The following is a 25,998-nucleotide window of genomic DNA, read 5'->3' as shown; positions in this document are numbered from 1 at the left end:
AAAAAAAAAAGGAGTTTCAATTCGCAGCCAGTGGCGGGGCCCCCGGCTGGCCCTCAGGCCAAGCCCAGCCACTTACTTGTCTCCTGGATCTGGCTGTCCAAGGTCTGGGCCTCCCTTTGGTCACCACCCCCTGCCAGGGTGGGGTGGCCACTGAGGCCACTGGCTGAAGTGGGGGCGCCAGCTTCAGGCGCTGCCTCAGGGCTGGCCAGCTCCTCCCCAGCGGGGGGGCCCGGACACGGAGGGGCCTCGCTGCCACCGCCCTCAGTCTACAATGAAACAGTGGGGGAGACAGTGCAGGGTCAGTCGGGGAGGAGGTGGGATGGGTGATGGTGGGTTTCACACACAGCCCCTCCCTGCCCCCCGCCCCCCCGCCCCCCCCACTGGATTTAGGAACAGTCATCTGGAGACTCTAGACCATGTACTCCCCACCCCTTCCCTGCCTGTGAGAGGATCCCTGGCTTGGGCGGCCGGTATAGGGCAAGAACACAGCCCCGGGCCCAGCATGCAGTCTGGCTAGTGACACACCCCGGGGGGACTCCTCTGTGAAGTGCACAGTTTCATGCAGTCTTTCTGAGGGGACAGGTGCGGGCTCCTCTACAAGGCCAACACCAAACAGCCATGATGTCTGATCGCTGGCGAAAACCCTGGGGACGATCTCTAGACAGCGGGTCTGGAATCGGTCAGGAAGCAGGGGCGCTGCAGGCCGGTTAGGGAGCTCTAGGAGCTGGGAGTCAGTTCCCGAGGGGCGCGGCTCACCACCTCCGACCCAGTGAATCCCAGACCACACCTGCCACAGAACGCGTCCTAAAGGGGCTCTCTTGGGAGCTCGTGGGGCAGCCCAGCCCATTCATCCACCCATCCCCGGACCCCAAAACCGCTTCTGTGCGGGACACGCTTCCAGAGCCTGGGGACACAGGGGAGGGAGGAAGGGGTCCAGGGAGGGGTGACCCAGGGAGACTCTGGGGCCTGCAGGGCTTCACAGGAGGAGGGTGGGGTGGACAGAAGGGTGAAGGCCAGTGGGAGGCCACCGGAGCCCTGGAACACCCCAAAGGTGGCAATGGAAGACTATAGTGATTTCCAATCAGAAGAGTGAAGGAGACAGGCCTCTGTATTAGAAAAACAATTTCAGAAAATAATTAAGGGAGATGACGTGAATAAAGAAAAGAACACAAGATGTGGGGTCAGAAAGGCGCAGGTATAAACCCTGGTCTGCACATACTTGCCATGTGGCTTTGGACTAGCAACTACACCTGAGTTAGCGCTCCTCCCTACCGCCCCCTCCGAGGACAGACTGGGGAGCAGCTCAACGGTGTGGAGGCATGAACTGAGAACGTGTGACAGAGCCAGGACCCCACACATTCACAGAAGCCAGTCAGGCCTTGAACCAGAGCACTGGCGGAAGAGGGGACAGAGGCTCGGCTGGGCATCGGATGCAGGAGCGAAGGCCCCCACTGCTGCTCTAGTGCCCTCTCCCTCGCTCACCTTCCCCTGAGCAGCTGCAGCTGTGGTCATGCTCGGAAGCCTCCAAGGTGCCACCCCGTGTCCCCCCGCAAACACCCAACAACATGGAAAGAAGGACAGACAGCATCTTGGCACACAAAAGATCTCACAGTGCCGTGGAAGGAGGGAGGGAGGGAAGGAGGGAGCGAGGGAAGGGAGGAGAGGCCCAGCCAGCCCCAAGGGTGGGAAGTCCTGCCCACCTGAGCCCCGGCTACAGCAGTTTCGCCACAGGCAGGTGTCACTGGGAGCTGCAAATATGCTATCCTGCTCCCAGGCCCAGAATGGAGCCCGGCATGGAGCCTGGACCCACACCCCCTCTCGTGAGGTAGCTGGGGAGAACCATGCCTTGTGGGGGTCCATGCCCCCGCCCACAGTCCCCTTGGAAATGGCTGAGATGGGCTCAGAAAGTGAGGAGGGCCATGGCTGTCAGTAGAGGTTCTATCTCCAGTTGGACAGGTGAGAAGCAGCTGGGCTGGGGCCTCTTTACCTCTCCTGCCTCACTCAGGACTGATGAAGGACACTGGGAGAACACAATGGTGTGGGTGACACAAGATTCCTGAAGATACTGAGGGGCGGTGACAGGTGCCCAGTAGCTGGGACCCAAACTCCTGCTGCATAACCATCCCCACCCTTCCCCAGCCATGTCCCCCTGCTGACCCACTCACTACCTTCACGGCACCTCCTGCAGGCAGATGGCCCACATTATCGAGGGATCCCACCTTCGCCTGGGCCTTCTCCTTGAAGTTCAACTTCTGACTTTCAATCTTGACATCTCCTCCACCTGGTACCAAAATAGAACCAGTCACACAGGCAAAGCCAGGCGGCTGGACCAGGAGTCCTAGCTGGGCCAAGGACTGGCCACGTGCCAACACAGAAATGGGGAACGTGGGGCCCGCTCCCAATGGTCCCAAGCACAGAGGAGGAAAGGACAATTGGACATGCTTATCAAGCAGGGCTAGTCTTCTCAAAGTCAGGCTGACAGTCTGCAACCGGCCAGCAGGAGCACCTCCACAGAGAAGACAGACACCCTCAGCCCCACCGCAGGCCCGCAGCACAGCCTCCAGCCACACGTCTAAAGGTGCCGAGACGGTGTCTGCTTCGGATTCTCTAGGTAAGGTCACAGCCCACTGACCGGGTGGCACAGGGCACCCGGCTTCCTTGCAGCGGCAAACGCCCTGTCCGTCAGGGCCCAGTGCGCTCGTGCGGCTGGGGAGGGAAGGTGGCCTGCGCACAAGGGCAAGGCTGGTTCGGAGCTCACAGCCACAGGGTGTGGGGCCACAATGCTCGCACAGGCCCACTCCTCTGGAGTGCCCGCGTCACAAACCAGAGCACCCAACTTTGTGCCAAGCTGGCCAGCTGTCCTCCTCTCCTGCCCACCCCTCCCCACCACCGAAACGCCTGGCCTCACGTCAGCCAGCGGCACCGGGGAAGGCGGCATCGCGCAACAGTGGGTTTTCCAGATAATGGGGGAGATGAAGCTTAGTTCAGCCCCAAACTGTTCTGACCCTCTTCTCTTAAACAGAACGCATTCTGCCCAGAGTTCCTCGCCTTCTCAAGTGGCCCCTGGTGCCCGACCTCCAAGGAGCCAGCTCTTCCAGCCCTGTGCCTGCTGCTGCAGCGGAAGTGCGCTAGCTCGGGTCTGCCGTCGCCCGGAACCAGGACACGCAGGCCATTGGTGTGGCAGGCGAGGCGGGGGCGCACGGCCCCAGCAGCAAGACCCTCACCGAGGCCTGGGCAGCACTGCCCAACAACTCTGTCCTACGGGAGCTCGCGGCTGGCGCCCTGCTGCCTGGGAATGCCCGCTATTCCGAGTCCAACTGCTCCCGGTGCTCACGGGGTGCAGATGGCAGCCTTTACCACCAGCTCCTCAGATGCGCCTGAGAGGTTAGCGCCCGGGTCCCCCTCCCGGACAGGCATGGCTTCCGCTGCTGTCCCCTGGGGTGTCTCCAGGAATTCTTATGGAATAACTAAAGCACAGGGGGCAGGCCCAGCCCAGGCACACTGGGGGAAGCAGGGGACAGCACTCACCAGGTTTGTGCTTGATGTTAGCCTTGGACCCACACTTGGAGGAGACTTTAGAGATGTCCACCTTCTTATTCTGAATCTGAACCTGAGAAATAAACCACAAAACATTAGTGCCTCAGAGAGAGAGGGTGATTTCAGGGCCAGACCTGTGTTCCCTTTATAACCTCCACATTCAAGTTTCTTCTCTCCCTGTGTAAGGCCCTACCTCAGGGTGTTCAAGGTCAGGCTCTCCTCTCCAAGTGCGTAAACGAGCCCTTCATCCATCCTGTCACCCCTGCAGCTTCTGAACTCAACTCCCGCCGGACCAAACCAATGTTCTCACATGCTCCACAATGTTCCCCACCCTGTCCGGGCACCTGCCAGGCAGATCTTCTCCCGTTTCTCTGGAGCCCCATCTCCTGAAATGTCCTTTTCTTCCACCTGAAATCTCACCCATCAACTCCTGGCCCAAAGATAACCTGGGATGTTGTTTTGGTGTTTGCCTCTTAGTTCGTTTCAGTGCATTTTCCCCTCCATGGCTGACAGCACAGATTTCTATGTATGTGTCTGTGATTTTGTATTCCTGCTTATTAATTCACATGACAAGCATTTTCCCCACAAAAGTTGAGAAATGTTAAGAAGGGGCCACATAATAATCCATTCTGTAAGATCTTATATAAACCTAACCTATGCCTGATACAGAACATTTAGGGTTTGCTTTTCTTTTTCCCCTAATTTTTCACCATTAAAACCACGGCAGCAATAAATATGTTTGTGAACAGAAGTCATGGCAATTCTGATGACCTCTCAAGCAAGATGCCCAGAACTTCAGTTATCGGGTCAAAGGTTTGGGCTGTTTTAAGGTTCTTGAAGCATGAGGTCGGTTTTCCAGAAATGTGACAACGGACACCCACCAGGGAGCTTGGGTGTTTGTCCCCTTACTCCCCCAGCCCTGGTCATTCCCATTAAAAACAGTACGGTGCTCCTCCCGTGAGTGGCTGAAGGTGATTTCTGAAAACAGTTCGCTATTTACTTGACCCAGAAAACCCTACAAAATCACAACAGGTTCAACTCTTCAACTCTTAGTCTTCACTTTAAGAACACATGTGAAACACTGCCCAGGCCATCAAGAATGTGCCATGTATTTGAAACGCCACAAAATATCTGAATGATGTCACTTTGTAGAAGCAACGTGTGCCATTCTGTCACTACAACAGTGGAGGTGGTGATGTGCCCAAGCCTACCAGCGGGGCTGGACACCGTGTCGGTGCCCCAAAGAGAGTGCGTAATATTTACTGCGCATGTTTAAAAATGCAGAGAGTACTGCTGAACTTATGGGTTTAGATGTAGGTTCCCTGGTCACTGAACACATCCAGGTGGACAAAGCCCCCAGACACGGCATAGAACTTACAGGGCTCGTGGTCAGATTGCCACGGCAAGGTGATCCTTACTGAAAAAGAACAGATTATTCCTAAACCAGAAGAGGACGTTGCACAGAAAAAAAAAAAAGAAAGATATCTCAAGAGAGACTGAAGGAACAAAAACGTATGGCCTGGGAGTAAATTCTGCACAAAATAAATGCAAATAAAAAGTTAAAAAAAAAGAAAACCCACCATCAACAAAATTCTGCTCATTTATACATGATAGAGGCCCAGTTCTGGTTGCTCTGCTCGTTATGAAGGGCACTGAGCATCCGCACCACGTGCCCAGCGCAGTGGTGTGTGTTTGCAGTGCCCACCCGGCAGCCCGAGCTCCGCACCTGCAGTGGCTGTGCAGGACTACAGGCTCCATGAGGCCTTTCACAGACCTGCCCTTCTGCCCACATCTGGTGAGCAATCAAAAGGATGAATGGCCTTTTATCCAAATGAATCCCATTGGGGTTGGAGGCTGCTCTGGGTGTCCTCTACTTGGCCCTACTTTTAAGGTGGCCCTGCCAGCAGGCGGGGTTTCATCACAATGCCATCCAATGGCTACCTTCTAGGACCCCGTCTTCCTTTCTCCGGTGTCAGGGGATACGGTTTCTATTGTACTGCGAGAGGATACACGTGACGTCTGTGTCCACTCACAGCCCAGGGACTGGCACAGAGTAACTTCCTGTAATCATCAGCCTGCCTGATCCATCCTCACTCGTTTCTAGAACTCTGCTCATACCATTCCCTAGCCGAGCAAGCCCACTGCATGCTCCTCCCCATCCTTCAAAGCTTAGGTCAAAGGTCACCTTCTTCAAAGGCTCTCGCTCCACTCCCCTCGACTTCATGCCACCCTGCGAAGGGACATCAGCACCAGCAGGACGCTACCGCTTCCGTGTTCAGTAATCGTTTACAAATACCTATCGTCTCAACCCGACGCCTCCACTTTGTCTCACGTTTCCAACCAGGCCGCGATTCTCTCCAAACAGGAACACGGGGCAGTCTTTTCCCCAAACAAACATCTGCCAGCTACTGAGGCCAAGACACGTGTCCTGCAGCAACGGCAGCAAGCTCATCTCGTGCCATCCTGAGACGCCTGGGAGGGGCTCCAGGGGTCACCTGCCAGGGTCTGGAGCCCGCACATTTCCTGAGGCTGTTCTGCAACTGAAGCCACGGCTTCTCTGCCTCCTGCCGGGCCCTCGGGTAGGAACAGCTGGCGAGGGGGAGACTCTGCTTTGCAGATGCATCCCAGCCAGTAAGTGAGGACAGAATGGGAGAATGAGTCCCGCCACGGTCCGCCCCTACTCAACACGTGGGTGTAGGCGCTGGCCAAGGGGCGAGGGGGAGACAGAGAGGACCAGACAGCGAAACACGATATGCCTCCTGACAGAACCACCACCACTACCTATGAAAGTCTTGCAAAAAGCTGGGGGCGGGGGGAGGGGGGGTCAAACCTAAATCAATTTAAAGGGTATTGAGGGACAAAGGAATATACTAAACCAAACCATGGGGATATAACAGCAGAACCCAGATTCTAGGACAAACCACTTGCTTTACTCATTTACAAAATGCTGCTACAAACAAATATTGAAGGGAGCTTGCAGAGTAAAAGAAACCAACCAACCACAATTTATGGCCCTTACTTGTATTCTGATTCAAATAAGCAAACGTGTTTAACATGTCAGTAGGGGTTTTACACACACATGTACATTAGAGTTATTTTAAAGTTATAAATCAACTATTTACGATGAATGATGTATCTAGGACTGGTTTCAAAACAATCAGGGTGGGAACACGCAGAAGATAAGACTGGCCACAAGGAGGGGTGCCTGGCTGGCTCCGTCGGTGGAGCCTGTGACTCTTGATATCGGGGGTTGTGAGTTCGAGTCCCACTTGGGTGTAGAAATCACGCAGAATAAATAAATAAAATTAAAAACAACGATTGGCCACAAGGATAATAAATGAAGCTGGGTACGTTGTAGGATCTTTTTCTACTTTTGTATGTATTTGAAAAATCCCTGTAATTAAATGTTTTAAAAAGCCGAACTGTGTTCCCCTTACTTGACCCACCACCTCCGAGACGTTGCTCTGCCTCCCGAGGCTGGTATGTAGAGAATCTGCAGTAACTGCCAAACAATCCTCCCCGTCCTTCCCTCCCCCGGCCACGGGCCTCCACGTGCTGCTTCTCTGGCCTCTGACGTGTTTCTCAAATGTCCTCTCCCTGGTGAAGGATGACAGCCAGCAGAAGCCACGCCCGTCCCTGTGGTCCTGTGGCTACACACCAGCCCCGGCGAGTCTGGCACCTTGCTCCAGCCCTTTCTGCAATCCGCCCCGCTGGCCCGTGAGGACCCGCAGCCTGCTGCGGACAGCAGAGCGTGCCGTTGAGATGGCACTGCCCCCAGGTTTCAGAACCCATGATGCGCATGTATCCCCCCCCCCACGGGGGTGGAATGGAAGAAAAATTGTCACAAAATTTTAAACTGGGGGAAAATCTGCTACATCCCCTGCCCTGCCTGATGTCCTCCTGGCTCTCAACAAAGGGGACATTTGTACGTATATGGGGGCGCTGGGCAGCACTAACTGGCATCCTGCTCCAGCCTCTCATTTGGGTGGTAACTTCAGAATCTCCATACAGGAGGGGATGGGGTCTGCGGGTAACATGTGACGCTGTTCTACCCTAGCCAGCCCGCCCGTTCTTTCTCAGCCGCGTGTTTATCGGTGGTGACTTTACGGAGGTGCTGAGGGAAGCGAGTTCGGTGCCTCCGTCAAGGCTGTTTACCCTCATCCCCCCACCTGGAGATGCTGCTCACAGGCAGACTTCCTAATGCGAGGCTGTTTAAGGAGGCCTCCTACGATAAAATGCTTTTTTCTTTTTTTATGATTTCTGTTAATACAAGTCTATTTCTCATGAGCTCTAGTTGCTGTCCTATCACTATATTCTATGTTTAAAAAACACTGTGCTGCCAAATGAATTTGGGAGATTTAGACCTACACATGCAAGGACATTTGTGCTTAGAGAATTGAACAAGTTCAGGATCTTTTTTTTTTTTTTTTTTTGAGAGAGAGAGAGAGACAGCATGAGCAGGGGAGGGTCAGAGAGAGAGGGAGACACAGAATCTGAAGCAGCTTCCAGGCTCTGAGCTGTCAGCTCAGAGCCCGACGCGGGGCTCGAACCCACGAACCGTGAGATCATGACCTGAGCTGAAGACGGACGCTTAACCGACTGAGCCACCCAGGCGCCCCTAAAATGCTTAAAAAAATCTTGTTGGAAGTCACATGTAGGCAGTGTGCTAAGACTGTAAGTGATGGATAAATGATGTCTATTTTGGGGCACCCGGGGGCTCAGTCTGTTAAGTGTCCAACTCTTGGTTTTGGTTCAGGTCATGATCTGATGGTTCGTGAGTTGGGGTCCTGTGTTGGGCTCTGCGAGGACACTGTGGAGCCTGCTTGGGATTCTCTTTCTCCCTCTCTCTCTGTCTCAAAACAAACTTTGAAAAAAAGTAGGTGTCTATTTTCCTAGCTTGTACATACAACTGCACACCATACATCAATGCATTTCTGGGTCACACACACAATGACCAATTCCTTCAGAGTCTCTGCTCACCTCCTGTTCTCATCTAGGCCAAAAGCCTGAAAGGAAAGGCTGAGGCCGGCACCTAGCTGGGGCCCTCATAAGCTGGATCTTTATCACCTTACCCAGATACTGTCTTTAAACGCTTCACCCACTTCAGCTCATTGCACACCAGGCTGGCCAACGTGTGGGCAGCTACCAGGCCGGCCCAGTACACCCCACTTGTGTGTCAAGGGTGAGTTTTCTGCCCGTGTTAGAAGAGCCAGTGGTGTGAAGTGACTGGGACGGAGGTGCAAGAAGGGGCCTTCTGTGTGGGGCAAGACAGGGCTGCCCTGAGGCTGATTCCTCACAACAGGATGGCCGGGCAGGGGGAGTATTTGTAAGCCACAGGTAGGATGGCATGGCCACTGAGGACACAGGAGGGACAGAGCCTGAAAATGAAAAGGGCGAGAAGAGGAGGACTCAGCCCAGTTCAGGACAGTAAGGAGAAGGAACTGAATGAAGCCTGGAGAGAGCAGGACGGGCTCCATCACTCTGGGGTGGGGAGAGAAGCAGGCGAGAAGCCGTGAAGGCAGAGGCTGCATACGGTGGCCCTGTAACACACCTCTGGCACGTGCTGGGGTCCCACCTGCCTGCGGACTGTCACCGGGACACGTGGAAGGTGAAGAGGGTGTTCTCTAACGTTAGACCAGGGCCTGTTAGCTGGAGTCACCATGCCCCCAACACAGAGTGTAGGGCTGGCAGCGTGATAAAAGGTTGTCCAGATGGAAGGAGGAAGGGGACGAAAAGAAAAGGAGGGGCTGAGGGAGTAAGAGGAGGAAGGACTCAGAACAGGGGAAAGTGGGGGACAGAGAGCAGAAGGGAAAGAGAGGTGAAAAGGTGCCAAGGGGTGTTGGTCAGGGGTTCCCCAGAAACAGCCGGTCCTAACACACTGGAGCGCTGAGGCCTCCCCTCACTTGGCTGGCCTGTGTCTGGAAGAAAGCCTCGGGCCAGGCTGCCGTGGTCCTGGGAGCGCAGGTGGCCCTCTCCCCGGTGCCCCACGGGGCTACGGCTCAGACGCCAGCTGTCCAGATCTCATACTTACATTACCACCTCCAGGGACATGCTTAATATTGTCCTTGGAACCACACTTGGACTGAATATGGCTGTAGCTCACTTTTTTGGAGACTATCTGGACCTGGAGTGTTAGAGAACAGAAAAAAAAACAACACAAAGGGAGAGGGCTGGTTAGAACTGACACAGGGCAGGCAGTGAGTCCACACGTGATCACAATGACCGACACAGGGTGCTGTTACAAGTCCGCCCCCGCCTGCAGAAGAGCAGCTGTGGAAAAGCACAGGGGACGGAGTCTGACGAAGCAGGACAGGGAGCGAAGACACTAACGAACAACACAAGCACAGAAGCAGATGTTGCAAAAGGGCTCTGCGGGCCTCATCACTGCTCTCTGGGGACGGGCGGTGGAGTACAAGGCCCAGCCACCAGCAGGCCCCTGGATGTGTGCTCAGGCGTCCCCAACCCCCCCCCCCGACCCCACTGAGAGCTGAGGCACACAGTGTCCTGGGACTCCTCTCTGCAAGGATCCTGCTCATCCAGACTGGTGTTCACTGAAGCTTGGCACTTGCCTTAAATCTGAGGCTGGGAACTGTGGCAGCCAGACCCACTCTGAGAGGCAATGGCAGCTCAGAGAAGTGCTGCTAGGGCAGCTGGCTCACAGGGCACAGACCTGATGCTAACAGGAAGGAAGGGACATCCTAGTTCAGTTATAAATGCAGATGGGCCAGAGGCCGCTGGAGCTGCCATGCAGAATCTGGACGCCAGGGGGAGAGCGGGCCTCAGCTTTGGCAGCTCCACACTCCATTGCGTCTCAGGGCTTGAGAAAGCACAGGACCAGATGAGTTTCTGGTCTACATTTTTTTTCAACTCAAGGGTATAACACCTCTTCCATCCTCCAGATGCCCAGTCCTGTGCCCTGTGAGTTTTGTGCGCAGAGAGAACCGGCTCCAAGTGGGGCTGCAATGATGCACAGGCACACTGTCGTGTTTATGAATGGCTCCCCCTGGAATGCAGCCACACAAAGGCCCAGGCTCTGAGGGCTGGAACAAAGAATTCTTTCTGAGCCTTCCCAAGTAGAAACAGTTGCCAGCTTCCTTCCTTCCTTCGCTTCAGAGCCTTTCACAAATGAAGCAGGCCCCAAGCTGAAGAGCTTTCCACTGAACAGAGAAATCCACCCTGAGCAATTCCAGCCCAAACACCTCACTGTTTCGTGCCTTCTTTAAAATGTCAGTGATGAATAACTGGTTAGCAAACTGCTTCCCAGTGAAACCCTGCTCTGAATCAGAGACCTCCAGGACCTCCAGGAGTCACCCGGAAGCCTCACCGAAGGTACAAATTCCTTGGACTGAGACTGTCCATCCTGGTCCCTAAGGGCTGGAGGTTAAGGCTTCTCCGCAGTCCCTGGATGGAGAGATGACCTACCTGCCATAGCTAAGGGAAGAAGGTTCGCACAGAAGGCAGGAGAGGCCTGCTTCCGGGGCGTGGAGGCATGAGGAAAGAACCCTGAGTTCCTGCTTACCTGCGCCCTGTAGGTGGTGTGCAATCCCTAGGCTGAGTGGGTTTCCAATGGGAATGAGCACCCAAACTTTCAGTGAGGAGGTGACAGGGGGAACCAGGGTAAATGAAGCCATCTCCATACCCCGCATGTTATGAAATGTTCCTTCTAGCTCAGTTACAAGCACCAGGGCTCCAGGGTTCCAGGCACTGCAGAGTAACTGATCCCATGTCTCACTGAGGAAGAACCTGGATGCCGTGTGTGTTTGCACACAAAACGGGTGGGTTTTACATCAAGGTCAGTATGAAGGAAGTGGCTTAAAGTTTTTGGATCCATTTTATCCAGCTGAATAAATATTCCCCATAAGGTAATGGGCTCCCAAATCTGTTACCTGTCAAGGCTAACAGAAAACTTTTTTCTGATGGCTAAGTCATCAAACAGAGAGGAGGGAATGAGGGGGTGAAATAGAAACTGGTTAAGGACAGGAAAAAAGTGCAATAGAAGGGAAAGTGACTTAGGCTGGAAGAAACAGTTTATCATCTTTCACCTTCAAGAGGTAAAAGTCTAAATAAAACTCACTTTCCCAGCAGTTGGTTTCTGCGCACTCGCAATTGGACCGGCTGTTTTAGTGACTGCATTAGGTTCAGGCTTTCGAGCTGTAGCAGCTGCCTCTGTTTTTTTCTCTATTTTGGCCTGGATGGAGATAAAGGGAGGGCAAATTTCAAACCGAGAGGGTAAGAGCCCAAATGCCAAGAAGGGAAGAAAGCTGTAGGAGACTCAAATCCAGGCCAGGCCACCATGCAGAAGCAGGTCACCCTTGCTCCTAGGAGAAAACCATTTCCCAGAGCAGACCAGCCAGAGGGAGGAGCTGCAGACCAAAGTCTTGAGACATGAGGAAGAGATCAAGACACCATTCACGGAGAGAAGGCAGGAAGGAGGGCTAAGTTAGTGATTTCTCTTCTGAGTGTGTGTTTTCCAATCACAGTGCTCCCCCACTCAAATGTCCTTGCCCCAAGCAAGCTGCTGTAGTCACAGGAGCCACTACTGATGAGGGAAAGTGCCACACCACTCAGGTACATTGGAACAGAAAATCACTGGATCACCAGGCAGAGTCACTCAACTCCCCACCAAGACCTCCTGCAATTTTTGCCCAAGGAAAGCATAAGAAGAGCACAGGAAGGGAGAGATGGTCACACCATCTGCATACACCAGAGCCACAGACTCTTAGTAAAAGCAACTCTTAGGCCCTTATTCCAGACTAATCCCAGTTTCCCATCAGTGTCTTCCAACAGTACCAAGATTGTGCCTCATTCTGGGCCCTGTTCAATGTTCTAAAGCCTCTGCGTTGACGCATTTTAAGGATCCTACCCTGAGTGGGAGGTGTGGTGGTTTAAGTGCTAGAGAATCACATAGGAAATGAGGCCACTGCTCCATGGACTGAAACTGGGACTTTTGCCCCCACCTTTTCCTACACCACCTCCCATCCCTGCTAACAGCTGACAATTCAGCGGTGGATGTAAACAGAAAATCCTTATGAGTGAAGCGCCCTGCCCTCAACAGCACTCTCCCTTCTGATAGGAAGCACTCAGCCCTTCTGAGGATAGCAGGAGGCCTGAGTGGCAAGGCATCCTGACCACAAGGAGGCGCTCTATCTTCTTTCAGGCAGACATGCCTCTCCCCACCACCACCACCACCACGGGCCAGGTCCTGAGGCTCACAGTGCTGGGGTGAGCAGCACTTACTGTTCTTACTTACTGTTCTGTTAAGTAGAAGAACTCTTTCGCCTCCAAACAAAAACATAAGCCTAAACCCCAAAATACACACCAGGAGCCCCCCTGATGGAGATGGGAGAAGACAGCCTGCTGCCGGACACGGAGCCCAGGCTGCAAGTCCATGACACTGAACCCGACGTCATGACAGCCCTTCTGCTTCGGTGGGCCCAGCAGTGCGGCGTGGCAGGGAAGGAAGCGAGGGCTAGCATGCTGAGGACCACAAGCTCCAGGACTTACCCGGCCTCCTCCAGGCTGATGCTTGATGTTTTCTGTGGAGCCAACCTTGGAGCGGACGTTCTTCAGATCAGGGGTGGAAGCATTGGTGGACAGGCGGCTCAGCTTCGGTGCAGAGGAGCTGGGCTTGGCTGACGTGGGCTTCTTGTCCGAGGAAGGAGTTCCAGAGGGCCGAGGAGGGGTGGGTGTGGCCCTGGCTCGGCCGGGGGCCACCCCTGCTGCTGGGGCTGCCCCGGGGACAGTGGTGTTCTTCTTCACCAGAGTGGTGGAGATGCTCTTAGGGCGACTCAAGTCAGCTGCAAAGGAGTGAAACATGACAGGGGCTCAGCAGGGAGAGAGCAAAAGGGAGTCTGGAAGCCACAAAGAGGTAGGGGTTTAAATTAGGGTCCTAGGAGGTGGGGGATGGGTGTCACCTGGTGCAGACTTCGTAGCCGTCTTCTTCATGTCTGCAGGCTTTCCCTCAGTCTTGATGGCTGCACAAACATACACTTTTTACCATTTAATGTTTAATAAAGTGACTTAGTGAATGGCTCATCCAGTACTGAGATTCACTCATTCATTCAACAATTACTAAATGTCCCCTTTGGGCCATAGGCTGTGCTCGTCTCTGGATACATTAGGAGTAAGTTAGACAGCCAGGTAAAGACGGTGCCCTTATGGAGCACACAAGGCCACGCGCTGTATCTTACTCTTTTTCTACAGTCTTGACGGTGCTTTCCACATGGCCTCGGAAGTGGGTTACCAGTACATGCCTGTGGAACTGAACGACTGACTTCCTATCATGTAAGCCCATGACCACAGTGTGCTGAGTGCTGTGAAGTTACTAAGAAGGGAATAGTAATCCTGCCTGGGAATTCATGAGAATCCCTCTCACTCAAGAGTTTTCTGAACAGACATACTTGCAAACCTCAAGTGAAGATCAAGGGTCCACGTGCCAGTGTTCCCCACTGAGGACTGGTGCACAGACACACACAGCTCTCTGTGCTGCCAGCTGGGGCAAGGCCAAGGCCCCCACCTGTGTCCCCGCTGGTTCCGGTGGGAGGGGAGGGTGACAGTACTCACTGGTGGGTCTCTTGGGCACAGGCGTCGGGGGGCTCCTGCTGCTTGGCCCAGCTGAGGCAGGAGTGGCAGCTGCTGTGGCTTTTGGAACGGTCTGGGTGCTCTTGGCGCCAGGCTTGGGGGCTGGGGCAGAGGCTGGCTTGGATGGGGAGGCCCGCTTCTCAGGAATCTTCGCCTCTGCAACAGGCTGGTAACAGGGAAGTGGGAATAAGAGGCACAGGTCGAAGAGCCCCAGGAAGTCATGTTAAAGGACATCAGAAAACAGGGGTACTATGGATTTGGCGCTTATTGGTAGGAAAATTTTTACTGCTGAGACCTAAGTCCTTCAGACAAAGTGAGAGCTGGCCACGTAGGGTGCTGGGCCACGTAGAGTCAGGAAATGGGGGAGTCTAACTATCTCAATCCAACTGAACCATGAGAATGAACATACCAGACAAGTATACCACATCACAAATGGAAGTCTGCCACAGGACTGAATGTATTTAACACATTAAATACGTCAGTAATTAATGACCCACTAAAGACATAGAGTATACATACATAAACACAAAAAAAATTAAAAATTATGTTTAAGCAAATTCAGTCACTCTTTTAGCTAAGATGTACCCAAGGAGTGCTGAGCAGGATAGGGCTGTGGATGGAGAGAACATTGGCCTAACGAGTCAGATCCGAAACCTGAGCTCCAACCCCAGTCAGGCCCCCAACTCACAGTGTGTTTCTGAGAAAATCACAGAACCTCTATGGGCTTTATTTCCTCATCTGGATAAAGGAGGTCAGGACCAGAGGATCTGTGGGGACCAGAGCACAGAGACGACGAGAAGAGGGCAGGCGGAGGGCACAGGCCTGAACACCAGAGAATGAGAAGCACTGATGTCGGCTATGGCTGACAGCAAAACGGAAAATTCTCTCAAGTGCAGATGCTTGGCATCTGGGCCACTGTCATTCCTTTTCCGTGGAAGTGGGGCATGGCCTTGCTACTAAGGAAGGGAAGGGAATCAATTTAGCCTGGTTTCTACAGGAATAGGAGAAGAACACACTCATTTTCAATAAGCAGAAGTACCAAGTTACTCAAGAGAGGAAGCCAAGTCACAGACACAGTGGATCCAACTCTTTGGCTCCAAGAGAAATGGCCACACAGGGCAGTATGTTGGTGGAGACCAGCTGCTTCATGGAAAATCAGCTTAGGAGAAGCTCAGAAATTAAGGGCTGGCATCCAGTTAAAGCCTAACTTTGAAAATGTGGGGTAATGGACACTTTACAAAGTCCCTGAAGTATGGTACAGGGAGCCCTCAGGCTGGAGTCAGAGCTGTTCAGCTAGTGGCTCTGTTCGGAATGTCTTGTGGATTTTGTGCAGAGGGGTTTCCTCCCTCTGAGGAATTGAAGGTCTCCTTCAAATTCTCAATATTATGACTATGATTCAGAATAATCTAGTAGGGTCTTCTTTTGCTAGTGAAAATAATAGTGATAAAAATAAGTTGGAAAAAGGGTTATTAGGGATTGAACGCTCTTAGAAGCGTGACAGTCTTTAGCTGCCGGGCTCTTGGCTTCAGCAAGCTACAGAATGAGTCTGCTTTCATAACTGCCTTTATTCTGCTGTTTCTCAATTCTTATTTTCTTCTCTACCAGAATCCTAGATCTACTTATTTTTTGAGTTTTTTCCCCTTTTCTTGCTTCTATAATATTTCTACCAAAATAAAGATAAAAATGAATTTCTTAAGACTTTAGTTTTTATCCATCTCTTCAAATATTTTTATCTGCTGCTTTTTTTAATTTAAAAAATAAAGTAGTAATTATAATGCAAATCACCTTTTCAGATCAGCTGTGTCTCAAAATGCTGTCTAAAAGCTGTATGGCCACAAGAAGCACCTGAATGGCTCAGTGAGTTAAGCATCCAACTCTTGGTTTCACCTCAGGTCATGATTTCATAGTTGGTGAGATCAAGCCCTATCCTGGGCTCTGTGCTGACACCATGGAGCCAGCTTGAGATTCTCTCTCTGTTCCCTCCCTCTCTCTCTCTCTCTGCCCCTCTTTCTCTCAAAATAAGTAAACTTTAAAAATCAATAAATAAAAAATAAAAGCTGTACAGAAAAAATAAAAGCTGTACAGCCAAGAAAGAACAGTGTTGACAGAGGCCTTGAGTATCAGTGTTGGAGTCAGACTCAAGTTCAAATAGTAGCTCTGCCACTTACTAGCACTGGACCTTAGGAAGGTTATTTCACTGAGCCATAAAATGAGAACATGAATATCCACTTATAGGTTGTTGAGAGAGAGGACTGAAGGAGTTAAAAGACATAAAGAAACCAGTATACTACAGTGTACTACACTTCATTTTTATGATTACTGCAGAGTGAAATTTCACTATATACCGGCCCCACCCCCAACCCGTCTGCCCCAGGATCTGTTGTGCCATGGCTCTAGTCACCTTCCCTCTGCTCTTTCTCTCTTTTTAATGTTTATTTTTAATTTTTTCAATGTTAAAATTTTATTTTGACAGAAGAATACAAGCAGGAGAGGGGGCAGACAGAGAGGAAGCGAGAGAATCCCAAGCAGGCTCCCCACTGTCAGTGCAGAGCCAGATGCCAGGCTCAAACCCACAGACTGTGAGAGCCAGAATCAAGAACCAGACACTAACCAACAGAGCCACCCAGGCACCTTTCCCTCTGTCCTCTTATGCAAATAAATTGTCTTCTAACATTCAAGAAAAGCAGTCAACTGGGTAAATGAGGGTTAGAAAGCTTTATGAGACTTTATCATTCTTAGTCCATGACATGATTTCTCAGTCTTGACCAAGGTTCCAACCTATTCTATAATTCCTAGGTTTTACCAATTTTCTTTACAAGATTAGATCTATACGCTAACATTTTTTTTTAAGAACGTTTATTTATTTTTGAGAGAGATACAGACAGAGTGAGACACAGAATCCAAAGCAGGCTCCAAGCTCTGAGCTGCCAGCACAGAGCCCATGGTGGAACTCAAATTCACAAACCGTGAGATCATGACCTGAGCCAAAGTTAGATGCTTAACCGACTGAGTCACCCAGGCGCCCCAATACACTAACATTTTAACATGGGAAACTGTTTCCCACCATGAGTTTAAGGAATAACACCAAGCTGACCAAAAGGCCCTTCTCAAATAAAGCAAGATGTTAAGGAAGACAGCCACAGACTCCACCTGCCCTTCTAGAACAATCCTGTGAAGCCACTGCTGCTCCAAATTGACTGATTTCTAGGCAATAATGTGGGTGACCTGAAAAACTGGAAAGTGCAGAGGGAGCTTGGTGAGAGTGGGCCCGAAGTCAAAAGCTAAGGAAGATGTCACATGATGTTGGAACCTACAGAGATCAGCTATAAAAGCTTATCCAAAAAAGTAATGGGTAAAACTCACTTCTGCAGGAGGATTAAAGAGAAAGACAAGGAACTGAATTTCAGGAATTTGATGAGAGAATTATACCAAAAAGGGGTATGTGATAGTGTGTGGAGTGGGACAAATTGGCTAATAAGTGTTCAAATGCATGAAGAGTAGGGAGGAGTTGGGAGAAAAGCCCCCCCCCCCGCCCCCCAGCAGATGCAGTGTTGCCTGCAGGCAGGGGCAGGGAAAGGTACGAGGTCTGAAAGCCTTTCATGTTATGGCTGCATCATGGGCCCCAATTGATTTTCAAGTCGCCTTTCCCCTCTTCCCCCAATTCCAGCAGCTTGATTCCACTGTCTGGGAGCAATGAGAGCGACTGGACACTCAGAGAGGAGAACTTTTCCCTGGCATGGTGCTTAGGTGGCCACTTACCTTAGGTTTTGCGTCTTTTGAAGGTAAGGTGGAAGGCCTGGCAGTGGTGGCGGCAGGGCGTTTGGGCGGGGCAGCCGGCACTAGGCCTGCAGCAAGGCTCATGGGTTTTTTATTCGACCCACCAAAGGTGGCGGGAGCCGGCTGCTTGGGGAGAGGAGTGGGCTGAGTTTTGGCTTTCGATGTTGAAGTCTTTGCAGGTTGAGTGGTGGCCAAAGGCTTTAAGTTGATTTGTTGTTTTTTTTTTTTTTAAAGGCCAACATCAAACACACAAACAAAAATAAAAACAAATTAAAAAGAAGTATGAATTGCACAATTCAAAGTAAAATTATAAGCAATGAGGATCTATGCAACTAAAAAGCAGCATTCCGTTCTTCTGAGCTTGGTAAATAGTGGAAAGAAACCATGAGAGAAAGAAAACTGGGAATTCATTCCTAATGTCAGTGTCACAAATTCTAGCAGTTTGGCACCTGAAGACTTAAATTCAGTGACAGGTTTAAACAATTAAGTAGCTTTTGGTGGCTGCTATAATAGTTCTAGGAAAATAAGTCACCAGCAGGTGATTAAGCTGTTATTATTTGTACCGTGATGGGCAACATTGGCATCATTTCAGGGCCACACTGAAGTGTGGCATTTGTACTCTGTAATAAGTACCAGTAAGTGTCTGAAGCCTTGATCCACCTTAAAATTCTGTGTTCCCTTTTCATGAATGCAGCTTGCAGAATCTATTTCCTAATAGTTTTGCAAATCCCTTTATTGTTGTTGTTAAGGGAAGCAGAAACACCCTCTACAGAATATTTCTACACATATTCAAGATAATGGGGTCAGGGTAGAGATTTTAAGGGTTGAGTTAGGCTACTATGGTAAAATATGGATATAAAATACGTTCTAAGAAGGTCCAAAATTGGAGAAGGACCTACTAATAGCTCAGAAAAAAGAAATTCCATTCATGATCCAAGCAATAGTAGTGGAAGATACAGTTTTAAAAAATGATAGTGGCAGAAGAGAGCCCAGCATTCTCGCACCTACCTTTGTTTTCTTCTCTGGGCTTGGTGGGAGCTCCTTGTTCGGAGGGGTGGTGATGTCATTTCCGGTCACACTCCCAGCAGGCCGTCCTTCTTCGGGCTTACTTATTCCTAAGAGGGGGGACAGTTATGCTAAGCAGATGTTTTTCATACCCATTTTGAAAATGCAAGTCTTAGTGGAGACAGACACTGACTGACTAGCACTTCAATCCAAACGAAATCCACAGGGCTGCTGTGCTATGAAATGTGGACAAATCTCCCCAGTTCCCCTCATTGTGACAGGATCGTTTTAGATTCCAGAGATCCAGGGAGCCTGTCCCGGTGGAGAAGCAACCTAAGTGGGATTTGCACAGATGACCAATGGAAGGAAATGGCCCTTGAAGTTTGGTTTCCCTTCCCTGGAGACCAGCAAAGGGGTTCTGTCACCCAACCACTAACTCCCGGAGCACAGAGGGGACAAAAACCTCTTCTACTAGAGTTTATCTCTTGCAATAAAGGTGGCTGAAAGATGGGATAAGAGCCAGAAGATCATCCAATGTCCTCCCCTTATTTCCTTTCCCTGTAAAGCACCACTTTATGGAGGATGTGAGATTAACTTGATCTGGTTCTAGCAGTGACCCAGATTTCCTAAAAGGCTGAGGAGACCCATGAAATCAGACCCAAGGCCAGAAATAGTCTACCACCTAAGGCAATGCCCAGCAGCACCCCTGTGGGGACGTAACTCCAGATTTCAATAGGGCTACACCTGAAAGCATTAAAATACCATGAAATTTATAACCTGAGTGTGGGAAAGACCTTTCTAACTCACACAAAATCCAGAAGCCAAAGATCAGTCTAAGGAAAAAGTTTTAAAAACTTCAATGACCAAAAAAAAAAAAAAAAAAAAAAAAGACAAGAAAAGAAGAAAAGTCAAAAGGCAAATGATAAACAGGAAAAAAATTTTGAATCTCGTATCAAAAATAAAGAGCTTATTTATATATAAAATACTCCTACAAATCACTAATTGCTGTAAAAGCCAACAACCCACTGGAAAAAAAAAAAAAAAAAAAAAAAAAAAAAAAAAAAAAAAAAAAAAAAAAAAAAAAAAAAAAAAAAAAAAAAAAAAAAAAAAAAAAAAAGACAAGAAAAGAAGAAAAGTCAAAAGGCAAATGATAAACAGGAAAAAATTTTTGAATCTCGTATCAAAAATAAAGAGCTTATTTATATATAAAATACTCCTACAAATCACTAATTGCTGTAAAAGCCAACAACCCACTGGAAAAATGGGCCAAAGGATATGAATACAGTTTACAGGAAAAGAAGTAAAACTGAAATACAATTTGAAAATAAAAGATGCCCACTTTTTCAGAGAAGCAAAAATTAAAACCACATTGAGATGCCATTTTTAACCTAACATAGTGTCAAAAGTTCTAAAATGTGAAAATAACCGGTGGGAATGATATGAGGATATTCACTACTGGTGAGCATGTGGAAATGGTACAGTTCCTATGCAGGCCAATCTACCAGTGTCTCTAAAAATTGTAGTGTACAGAAATTCTAATCCAGAAATTCAATTTCCAGAAATTTATCTTAGAGATATATTCACACACCAGCAAAATAGCAAATGTGTAAGGTCTTTCATCAGAGCATTCTTCCTAACAGCACAAAACAGAAAGTCTGTTAATAGAAAAGTGGTCAAACATCATGGCAGAAGTATCAGGTAATCTCTGCATCTGAAAAAATAAAGTATGACCGATAAGGAAATCATCTCTATTACATAGTGAAGAAAAAAGGAAGGTGCAGAATAGGAAGGCAACATGAAACCATCTGTCTAGAGAAGGGATGGGGGCAAAATACATTTCTAACGCAAATTCACTTGTGCATGCATTCTCAAAAGGCCTTAATTTGGGGAAGGGGGAATGGAGCACAGAATTAAGAGGGCAGCAGGCTTTATTCTAAACGTTTTAAAACATTGTGTTGAAGTAACTCTATTCACTAGAAGTTGCAAAGAAATGGACAGGGAGGTCCGGTGTACACTCCCCCCCTGCTCCCCCAGCACTGACACCCTGCATCAGTTTAGTACTCTACCAAAACCAGGATACCGATATTACTACAATCCACAGAGCTCACTCAGATGTTTCCAGTTCTACATGCAGCACTCATTTGTGTGTGTGTGCGTGCATGCACGTGCACACATATGCAGTGCCATGCAATTTTTGCACGTGTAGCTTTATGTAACCACTACTAACAATCAGGACAGATCGATGTTCCATTATCACAGGGCTCCCTCCTGTTACCTTTTATAGCCACCCTACCTCCCTTCCTTTTCTAATCCCTAAATCTCTGGCAACCACTAATCTGCTTTCCATCTCTAGAATATTATTTGAAGACTATTACGTAAATGGATCATACAGTATGTTACCTTTTCTGTCTGGCCTCTTTCAACCAGCATAATGCTTTTGAGATGTACTGGTGTTGTATGTATCAGTGGCTAGTTCCTTTTTACTGCTGACCATATCCGAGATATTCCATGGTACAGCTCTAATCACAGTTTAACCATTCACCTGCTGCAGCTACAAACACGTACAGGATTTTTATTAAAATAGTGTCACTGTCAGTGTATGGAAATGCAGTTAATTCCATCCTGTGACTTTGCTGAAATTACTTACTAGTTTTACGAGAGGTTTTTTGATAAATTTCTCAGAATTTTCTAGATAGACAATCATGTCATTTCCAAAGAGAGCCAGATCTCTTTCTTCCTTTCTAATCTATACGTCCTTTTATTTCCTTTTACTTTATTGTGCTAATCGGAACTTCCAGTGCGATAAGCAGGAGTGGTGAGGGCAGGCATCCCTGCCTTGCTCCTGGTCTTAACAGGGAAAGCACTCAGTATTTCACTATTAAGTATGATGTTACAGTAGTTTTTCTGTAGATGAGGAAGTTGGATCAATTTGAGAAAGTTCTCCCTCTAATCTTTGAGGAGTGTTTTTTCATAAACAGGTAATGAGTTTTGTTGAATGCATTTCTGTGCTTATATGGGTTTTCTTCTTTAGACTGTTGATCTGAGTTACACTGATTGGTTTTTGATTACAGGACCAGCCATGTAGATCTGGAATAAATTCCACTGGGCTGTTGTGTATAGGTAATTTTATATATTGCTGGATGTGATGTTAATATTTTGCATCTACATTCATGAGAGATACTGGTTTGTAGTTTGTTTTATTCTGTCTTTGTTTGGTTTTGGTATCAAATACAGACCTCATAAAATGAATCAGAAGTATTCTCTCCTCTTAAGATTTTCTAGAAGAGAATGTGTAAGATTGGTGTTAATTATTCCTTAAATGTAGGGTAAACCCCTACAGTGAATCCCTCAGCAACTTTTTAATTAAAAATCCAATTTTATTAATGGCTATTCAGGTTATCTATTTCCTCTTGGTTGAGTTTTGGTAATTTGTGGTTTTCAAGGAATTTCTTCTAAGCTGTTGAATCTGGGAGTGTAAAGGTGCTTCCCGTGTTCACTGATTATACTTTTAATTGCCATAGTGATATCCCCTATTCCTGATGTTAATGGTTTGTGTCTTCTTTTTATCTTTGACAATTTTGTTAAAGGTCTGCCAATTGTACTGGTATTTTTTAAGAATGAGATTTTGGTTTAATAAGTTTCCTTTGTTGTTTTCTTGTTTACAATTTCACTGATTTCTGCTTGCTTTGGATTTATTTTGTTTTTCCTTTTCTAGTTTCTTGATATATGTAGTGACTTAGGTTATCGACTTGAGATTTTTTCTCTTTTCTAATGTAAGCACATAGGGCCATAAATACCCTTCCCAGCATTGCTACAGCTGCATTCTACAGGTTTTGATATGTTCTCTTTTCATTTTTATTCAGTTTATTTTATATTTAATTTAAATTTTTATTTATTTTACATTTATTTATTTTGAGGGGGGGAAGAGAGACCAGGAAAGGGTGAGGAGGTGGGGGGGGAAGAAGAGAGCGAGAGAATGAATGAATGACTGAATCTCAAGCAGGCTTCGCACTATCAGTGCAGAACTAATGCTGGGCTAGAACTCACAAACCATGAGATCATGACCTGAGGTGAAATTAAGAGTCAAGATGCCTAACCAGCTGAGCCACCTAGGTGCCCCTTAAGTTTTTATTTTAATTCTAGTTTGTTAACATACCATGTGATATTAGTTGCAGGTATACAATTAAACACTTCTGTACAACACCCTGAGGTCATCACAAAGTTTGTTCTATTTGTTTTTTAAGGTTCTTTTCTAAATGTCTGTTTATTTTTTGAGAGTGCAAGATGGGGAGGGGCAGAGAGAGGGCGGGGAACAGAGGATTTGAAGCAGGCTCTGTGCTGACAGCAGGGAGCCCAATGTGGGGCTCGGACTGTGAGATCATCACCTAAGCCGAAGTTGGATGTTAACTGACTGAGCCACCCAGGAGCCCCAAGACTTTTTTTAAGTAATCTCCAGACCTGACATGGGACTTGAACTTACAACCACAAGATCAAGAGTTGTACCCTTCACTGACTGAGCCAGCCAGGCCCCCTCATTTTATTTTTAATTTTTCCTGTGATAACTTCCTCTTTAACCATGGATTATTAAGAAGTGTACTCTTTAATTTCCAAATGACTGACAATTTTCCTGTGGCCTTTCTATTACTGGTTTCTAATTTGATTCCATTATGGCCAGAAAACATATTCTGTTTGATTTTAGCCTTTTAATAAAGTACTGAACTTCATTTTATAGCCTACGATCCATCTTGGCAAATGTTCCATGGATGCTTGAACAGAATATAGCCACTTAAAAAAAATTAATGTTAACATGTTATGTCTTCTTCCATCTTTTACTTTCAATCTACCTTTCTTAGGACTGACATATATTTCTTTTTTTAAATTTTACAGACAGCGCAAACACTAGTGGGGAGAGGGGCAGAGGGAGATAGAGAAAGAGAGAGAGAGAGAGAGAGAGAGAACCTTAAACAGGTTCCAGGCCCAGCATGGAGCCTGACGCGGGGCTCAATCTCAAGACCCTGGGATAATGCCTTGAGCCAAAATCAAGAGTCAGATGCCTGACCGACGGAGCCACCCAGGCGCCCCTGATATGCATTTCTTGTACACTGCGTGTACTTGGGTCATTTTTTAAAAATATACTCTGCTAATCTCTGTATTTAATTGTAGTATTTAGGGGCGCCTGGGTGGCTTAGTCGGTTAAGCGTCCGACTTTCGCTTAGGTCATTATCTCGCGGTTCGTAGGTTAGAGCCCCGCGTTGGGCTCTGTGCTGATTGCCAGCTCAGAGCCTGGAGCCTGTTTCAGAGTCTGTATCTCCCTCTCTCTCTGACCCTCCCCTGCTCACGCTGTCTCTCTCTCTCTCCTAGAAATAAATAAAAATATTTTTTAAAAAATTGTAGTATTTAGACTACCTGCATTTAAAGTAATTGCTGATTGGGGCGCCTGAGTGGCTCAGTCGGTTAAGCATCCAACTTCGGCTCAGGTCATGATCTCACAGTTCATGGGTTCAAGCCCTGGATCGGGCTCTGTGCTGACAGCTAGTTCAGAGCCTGGAGCCTATTTCAGATTCTGTGTCTCCTTCTCTCTGACCCTCCCCCTGCTCATGCTCTTTCTCTCACTGAGAAATAAATTAAGAACATTTAAAAAAGTTTTTTAAAAATTAAAAAAAAAAGTAATTGCTGATCGATTAGGGCTTATAGGTCATTCTGGTATTTGGGTATTTTTCCCCCTCTGGACTTTATTTTTTTATTTAAAAAAAATTTTTTTTTTAATGTTTTATTTATTTCTAGGAGAGAGAGAGAAAGACAGCGTGAGCAGGGGAGGGTCAGAGAGAGAGAGTCACAGACTGAAACAGGCTCCAGGCTCTGAGCTGGCAGTCAGCACAGAGCCTGACGTGTGGCTTGAACCCACGAACCACGAGATCATGACCTAAGCGAAAGTCGGACGCTTAAATGACTAAGCCACCCAGGCGCCCTTCCTCCTCTGGACTTTAATTTTAATTAGTTTGAAACAACATAATTTAATACCAAATGTTTAAGCATCCAATATAATTGCTAAACAGTGTAATCAGTATTATTTAAATCTGATCAGCTATACAAAACCCACCAATTTTTTCTTTAGAAAAAAGGTTGTAGGAATCCCAAGAACAAAGGAGAGACTACTAGCTTAAAGGTCACCTTTACTAATCTAGCACTATAATTCCAGTCTAATGCCATCTCAAGTGGCTGGAAAGAGGAGAGGAAGTGGTGAGGATGTTGGAAAAGGGGAGTTCTTAACTTGTGGCCCCATCTGTGCTCGAAAGCAACGCATGTTCAAGCAGAGAGGAAAATCTGAGGCCAGAATTTAAAACACAAGCTTTTGGGGCAGCTGGGTAGCTCAGTCGGTTAAGCGTCTGACTTTGGCTCAGGTCATGATCTCACATGGGTTCGTGGGTTTGAGTCCTACGTCGGGCTCTGTGCTGACAGCTAGCTCAGAGCCTGGAACCTGTTTCAGATTCTGTATCTTCCTCTCCCTCTGACCCTCCCCTGCTCATGCTGTCTTCTCTCTCTCAGAAATAAATAAAAACATTTTAAAAAATTAAAAACAAGAAAACAAAATGCAAGCTTTTGGCTCAGAAGGTAAGGAGCCCCCCAGAACAGCAGAATCAGCATACCCAGAAGGCGGTGCCAAAGCACTTCATGACCAGGGGGGTTCCCCTTGTATTCAAGTCCTTTTTAATTTCTTCAAGTTTTTAAACTGGGATTGATATGTCATAGTTGTGGACCAGATACATTCCAACTATGGTGCCAAACATAATTCCACACAGGAACTGAAGCATGGTGTCTATGGGGGCACAAAAGGGTGGCTCTGTTTTTTGTTTTTTTTTTTAATTTTTAAAAAAAATTTTATTTATTTCTAGGAGAGAGAGAGAGACAGCGTGAGCAGGGGAGAGTCAGAGAGAGAGGGAGACACAGACTCTGAAATAGGCTCCAGGCTCTGAGCTGGCAGTAAGCACAGAGCCCGACGCGGGGCTCGAACCCACGAACCGTGAGATCATGACCTAAGCGAAAGTCAGACGCTTAACCGACTAAGCCACCCAGGCGCCCTGGTGGCTCTGTTTTTTA

At 48.2% G+C, this 25,998-nt stretch overlaps 1 protein-coding gene across 7 annotated transcripts in view; it reads right to left on the bottom strand.

Moving 5' to 3' along the window:
* Positions 1-25,998, bottom strand: part of MAP4 (microtubule associated protein 4) — a 194,235-nt gene that overhangs the window by 2,395 nt on the left and 165,842 nt on the right. For 4 of the 7 annotated variants that reach the window (XM_039228072.1, XM_039228071.1, XM_039228073.1 and 1 more), the window contains 10 exons: positions 18,904-19,010; positions 17,878-18,093; positions 14,101-14,284; positions 13,452-13,511; positions 13,042-13,334; positions 11,612-11,725; positions 9,569-9,661; positions 3,529-3,610; positions 2,169-2,281; positions 77-266 (listed from right to left, as the gene is read on the bottom strand). In XM_039228072.1, coding sequence (XP_039084003.1) covers positions 77-266; positions 2,169-2,281; positions 3,529-3,610; positions 9,569-9,661; positions 11,612-11,725; positions 13,042-13,334; positions 13,452-13,511; positions 14,101-14,284; positions 17,878-18,093; positions 18,904-19,010 — 1,452 coding nt within the window. The remainder of the gene's footprint in view (positions 1-76; positions 267-2,168; positions 2,282-3,528; positions 3,611-9,568; positions 9,662-11,611; positions 11,726-13,041; positions 13,335-13,451; positions 13,512-14,100; positions 14,285-17,877; positions 18,094-18,903; positions 19,011-25,998) is intronic. The other 3 variants (XM_039228075.1, XM_039228074.1, XM_039228076.1) reach the window with 3 other exon arrangements.

Source organism: Hyaena hyaena, unplaced genomic scaffold, assembly GCF_003009895.1.
Source record: "Hyaena hyaena isolate Hyena2069 unplaced genomic scaffold, ASM300989v1 scaffold_30, whole genome shotgun sequence".
Lineage (NCBI taxonomy): Eukaryota > Metazoa > Chordata > Mammalia > Carnivora > Hyaenidae > Hyaena > Hyaena hyaena.
This window is presented reverse-complemented; position numbering and strand designations above follow the sequence as displayed.